The sequence below is a fragment of the Salvia miltiorrhiza genome, chromosome 3 (genome assembly GCF_028751815.1).
Source record: "Salvia miltiorrhiza cultivar Shanhuang (shh) chromosome 3, IMPLAD_Smil_shh, whole genome shotgun sequence".
Taxonomy (NCBI): Eukaryota; Viridiplantae; Streptophyta; class Magnoliopsida; order Lamiales; family Lamiaceae; genus Salvia; species Salvia miltiorrhiza.
Window position 1 is genome coordinate 42,528,346 of NC_080389.1, and position 5,948 is coordinate 42,534,293.

A 5,948-nucleotide genomic window follows, 5' to 3' on the forward strand; every position below is an offset into this window, starting at 1 on the left:
TCTGTCTCAATCCATACTTTAGAAGTAAGTTTACGTCGTGTGCCAGTTTTTGCCCCAGCATTTACTGATTTGGCACAATGTGTTATCCCGCAGATTACAGCTTGTCTGTACTCTACTGATTTTAATATATTTTCTTGCTATTTTGGCCATTGATGTTGAGGGAATCACTAATTTATACTTCAATGTTGAAATAGAAAGAACGCAAGACTTACTAGCTCAAACTTGCTAGTTTAGGCTGTTGCGGTTGTCACTTTTGCACAAGTATTGGGGAGGCTGCCATGGAGTCCAACACTATTCAATTTTGTAGTGATGCTATAAAAGTGGCTCAATTTGATTCTCATTTCATTTTTGCCCTTGAATCCCCATAATTGCATCCATTTTGTCGTACTATTTTCATGTAGACATGTTTCTGTCTGTTCCATCTTGTGATAGTGCGGGTTCCAGGCCTACCTCCTTGTCTCTAACAGTAACACAATTATTCTGGTGAAGTATTTTGCTGCTCATCATTCATCAAGAAGGAAATAATAGTAGTTGGCAAACAAATTGATATAGACATATAGCTTTATTGGATAAGTACCTTGTTCTTTGTAATTTTTCTAAGATGGGCATTGTGCAGTGAGACACCCAATTAAGCTTCTGCGCAGCAGAAACTTTGGAAACAAATTACTTTTTTTTTTCAGTTGAATTCTTAGTTGATGCCCCATTCTACTTTTAGTTACCATTTGCCTTTAATTGTTTTATAAATCTCTCAAGATGGTTTTCCAGCAACATGTTAAGTTCAACTGATCCTAGTTTCTTTATCACATGAATTCAAATCCTGGTGTAGACGAGCAGAACCTCTATTTTCGAAGCTATAGAAGAAGTATCAGACTACAAGTTGCCATCTCAGAGCAGGATGAAGGGCAGCGCTGATGGAAAAACTGTAGGCCCATCAGGCTGTATGGAAATCGTTCACACTACAAATTTCTTGATTTTGGTTGCTATTTCCTTAATTTTATTGAATAATTTTATGGCCAGGAATTGTTATGACAAAGTGACTCCAGAGAGGTTGCATCTGCTGCTTCGTACCTCAAAGCTACCTTAGATGGAAGCTGGTTGGATGGTTGAATTTGTTGGATGAATGGTGGTGAATGTTGAAGGTTGGAGATTGTATTGGAGGTTGGAGATTGTATTAGAGGTTTTTTAGTAGATAAATGAAGGCGTAGTTAGAGATGATACAATTATGAATGTAATGTCTTTTGATGAAATACCAAACAAGATGTTTGACTTTTATGATATTAATCGAGTTTTTATTAATTATTTTTTAGTATTGTTTGGTTATTTGATGTTTAAGTATTTTAATTTTGTCACATATATTGGTATTACAAAATAAAGGATTTGAATATTCTAGAAAAATATTTTAAATTTTGTCATAGAACAGACAACAATCATTACGTGTTGTATATAATAACATAGACAATAGATATTATATGTTGTCTATAACCGCTAGGTCTATTGTATATAACATTATAGACAACGGTAATTAAATGTTGTCTATGTTAAAATAGACAACAGATAATATATGTTGTCTATGAGAGCCCCAGAATAGACAACACCGACGACACCTACAAATGTTTTCCACATAGACAACACTAAATATCTGTTGTCTATTAGCTAAATTCTTGTAGTGTCTTTTCAGTAAACTGCAGGTTGAGTCAGTTTGTGTTTGAAGTTTCATTTTGATTCATCGACAAAATAGCCTATAGGTGTATTCTCCCCCTCCCCCCCATACACCTATTCGAGACCCTTCAGATCTAATACTTTTACTTCCCTCATCTCACAACATTTTTTTTATTATTCTAGTATGTTTCATAAAAGTGTGTCTTATCACAAATCTTTTATTTTTTACCTTTACTTTATCAACTTATTCACAATTTTACGACACATGACCCATCACAATTTTTTGAACATTCCGTACACTTTATTTTCATGCATTTTTTTAACAATCACTTAATATAATAGATATATGTTTGCAATTCAATTAATTCAACATCAAGTAAATTGAAAGTATACAAAACAATACTTTTATGCATCCTTTTAAAAAAATATATTTTATTTTCTAAAAAAATAAACTAACTTTCATTGTTAATAATTAGTAATTTTATTTTTAACTTTAGAATGAACTCAAATTCAACATTAAAAATTAAATAAGAAAAAAAATAGGATAAAAATAACATAAATGTAACAAATCAATGTACAATTTCAAAGAATTAATATGGATAGTTTGATATACTAGAAATAATATATTATATTTTTTCTTCTATTTCTTATTTATATACACATATACATATATATAGATATATAAAGTAAAATAAATTTCTATATTAAAAAAAAAATGGGAGGGGGCTTCAGCGCCCCCTAGCCCCCCGAATCCGCCACTGCCGTCAAAAGTGATGCACACTTTTGTGAGATAGAGAATTACCGGCCATATTCCATGTTTACAAAAAAATGTTAATTTTATAAATAAAGACGACAGTTTTTCAGAACAAAATTAATAATTATGAATAAAAGAGATAATTCTCATGAGCGCGCATGATGAGATAGTGCACTTGAGTGGGGTCTTAGTGAATATAATTGATTACTTGAGGTCTAGGTTGAGAGGTGGATTGTGGGATTCAGATTCGTATCTTGATCATTTAACCTTTACATATGAGAGGAATATACCACTGAAATATAAAATCAATTTAAATTATATTAAATCGTATTTACATATACATATATGTACATAAAATATATATAGAAAATAGCTCAGGTGATCACATAAAATATATAGGAAATAGCTCAAATGATCACCTGAGTTAATATCCTTTGAGAGGCAAAAATTTCATTTTTTTTAAGTATAATTAATTTCACGGCAAATGCAGTAACTTTATATATATAGGTATAGGTATAAATTCAAATGATAATTTGTATTTAAAATAAGAACGGAGAACCATTCTCAAGTCTTCGATCATGAAGATCTACAGTGAATGTATAATCTTGATGGATGAAGCACATGAGTTAATTCGAATTCTAGAGGGAGTAAAATTTCATTTTTTTCCATTTTACTGAGTGAAGTTAATTTCACGAATAACTTTACACATTTGTAAAGTGTTTGCAGTTCTCATTTAATTCGAATTCTAGAGGGAGCTGAGTAAAATTTCATTTTTTTTTTTTCCATTTTACTGAATGCAGTTAATTTCATGATGAATACAATAACTTTACATATTTGTAAAGTGTTTGCAGTTCTCATTTTAATTTAAATTGTGATTTTCACCGTAATCAACCTATACATAAATATATATAATTGTATAAATATATTTGTATCTACATAATGGAACAAGCATTAGGATTTTCATCACTGAACAACTGAGGTGCATGAACGTAATGTATGAAGTAAGGAGTTCCACCACCCTCTTTAATTTTCACCTCTACTTTCTCTACTTCCTTAAACTCCTTAATTACAACGGTTTTCTCCTCAACAACCTTAACTACTTTCTCTTTCTTCTCCTCTTCTTTCTTCTTTTCTTGTACAATTTCAGCATATTTATGTACCTTCTTTTTCATGTATGCCCTCAGCTTTTCTGCTTCTATCACTCCTTCAACTGTTATCGTATGTGCTTTTACATCTGTCTTAACATTATGTATACCTGCAACATTAATTTGCAATTATAGCATACTAAGTTAGTATAAAGCTTTAGCCAATAATCTTTGATTTATTGAATTAAAGATAAGAATTTGTTTGAAATTAGAAGTGTGACAAATCAATCGAATCTGGGGCAGTAGTATACCAATTACAACAAATCGAAACATTGGGTTTCATATTGGCAAGATGAATTAAGGTGGTGTTTAATTGCAACTTGACCTAAACCACATTCAGATAACCTATAAATTAATACCTCTATGCATTAAGAGCCTTGTACGTGTTTCCCTTTCGCATTGATCACAGTGCAAGAACGCCTTCATAGTGATTGTTCTTATAGTTTCCTTCTGATATACATATACATATATTTATTAGATGTTATAAATTACAATTTGAACTGAGAAAAGGGTACATAAATTTAAGGGATACTTGTCCGTAAAATACACGAACTTTCAACAAATTCTGATTTTTCCCATGACCTTTACAACATTTAAAAAAATTCACCACTTTTCGAATTTTTCCACAGATATGAAATACCCTCAAATATAAGCTGATTTTAGGCTTTTGACTTAATTTTTTTGATTCTTAAGCGTGAGGAATTTTCAATTCACAGATACATCCCCTTTATTATGCTACAGATATTGTTCATCACGCTTAGGTATCAAAAAATCTAGGGGTTCAAGATTTTAAATACCAATATTTAAAATTGATATGTTTTTTAGCATCACTTTAAAACTAACTCTTTTGTATACCAAAATGAATCAAAAGACTAAAATACACTTTACGGTCCCCACCACTTTAATTTTCGCGCAACATGACGTGCCCACGAATCGTGGTCACGATGGGCACGATCATGTCCACCATCGTGGGCACGATGGGCATGATCGTGTCCACAATCGTGGGCACGATGGGCACGTAAATGGTATTTTAGTCTTTTAATTCATTTTGGTATACAAAAGAGTTAGTTTTAAAGTGGGGCTAAAAAACATATCACTTTTAGAAATTGGTATTTTTTTATAAGTTTCCTCAAAAATTTAAGTCAAAAGTTCTAAAATCAGCTTCTATTTGAAAGTATTTTATATCCATGGGAAAAATCAGAAAATATCGGAAGATGTATTTTTTTTCAAATTTTAAAGGTGATGGAAAAAATCAGAATTTATTGAAAGTTTTGTGTATTTTAACTAGCTATTATAATTAATTACCTTTTTCTCTTCTTCCTTGGATTTAGTCTCGGAAACTAATTCAACTTTCTTCTTGCTCCATTTTTGTAGTCTGATATGAATCTTCTTGGCATCAATGGTCCCCTTCACTGTGATCTCACCCTTTTCATATTTTGCCTCAACTTTATGAACTCCTGATTCATTCATGAATATTGGTGTGTTGTGGAATTTAATTTCTATTTTAATTAGTAAATCAGAAACCATATATGCATAAATGTCAGGGATGCTACAAACTTGTTAAATTTTCAAAATCAAATGAATCTCTTTCGCACAGCTCATAGATTTGCTCTTACGATATCAGTTACTATTAATTAGTTCTCTCCAAAATTGATTATTAAATCTAATTTATATACAGTACGAGTAAATTACATTTATAAATCAAACTAATTAGCAAACTCGCCAGATTGGAATTGTCAGACAAATAAAAAATATAGAAATGTTAATTACCCGGGATTTTTAAGAGAGGTTTTTGAATGTCGTGTGCACATTTTGGGCAATGCAAATGTGCTTTGTAAACCGCTATAATAACTTCAACTTTCTTCTCTTCTTTTGCCATGTATCTAGCAAGAAATTAACAAAACACAGAGAGCTAAATGGGCTTAAAATTGTTTGAGGTTTTAGTCGATGAGAAATTTGGAAACTAGTCTAGTCCTCCTAATTAGCTAAATTGTTCAAAATGGTTGGTGGGATTTGATGCATGTGGTTCACCAATTTGTGGAATCTTCAACTAGGTGTTATCTCTTAGAATTTTGAAATTACAAGTTTGGGAAAAAAGTTTGATAGTAGGTTAGAATGAGATAATGCGTCATGTATTTAATTTTTGGGTTTTGAAAAATAAAATCACTAAGTATATCGATTTTGCAATTTTAATGTGATTTTTAAGGCGTGCCAAACTAAATCACTACCTTTTTAATTCCTACAATTTCGTCCATCCGATTTTTTTTCGATCGTCGAATTGTTGAGTTGGAGTTTATGTGAATTAGTCTGCCATGTAATATTCATGTTATTACGATGTTGTTTTATATAGAAGTGCTGAATATTAAAAATTATGATGCAAATACATGATA

At 31.1% G+C, this 5,948-nt stretch overlaps 1 protein-coding gene across 1 annotated transcript; it reads right to left on the bottom strand.

Annotated features, from left to right (window-relative positions):
* Nucleotides 1-3,308: 3,308 nt before the first annotated feature.
* Nucleotides 3,309-5,524, bottom strand: LOC131015863 (heavy metal-associated isoprenylated plant protein 4-like). The gene is made up of 4 exons (XM_057944306.1): nt 5,329-5,524; nt 4,864-5,015; nt 3,918-4,008; nt 3,309-3,668 (listed from the first exon to the last, which is right to left on the bottom strand). Exons 1-4 carry the CDS (start codon nt 5,435-5,437, stop codon nt 3,346-3,348), a joined length of 675 nt encoding a protein of 224 aa, XP_057800289.1. The 5' UTR covers nt 5,438-5,524; the 3' UTR covers nt 3,309-3,345.
* Between the last annotated feature and the right edge of the window lie 424 nt (nt 5,525-5,948).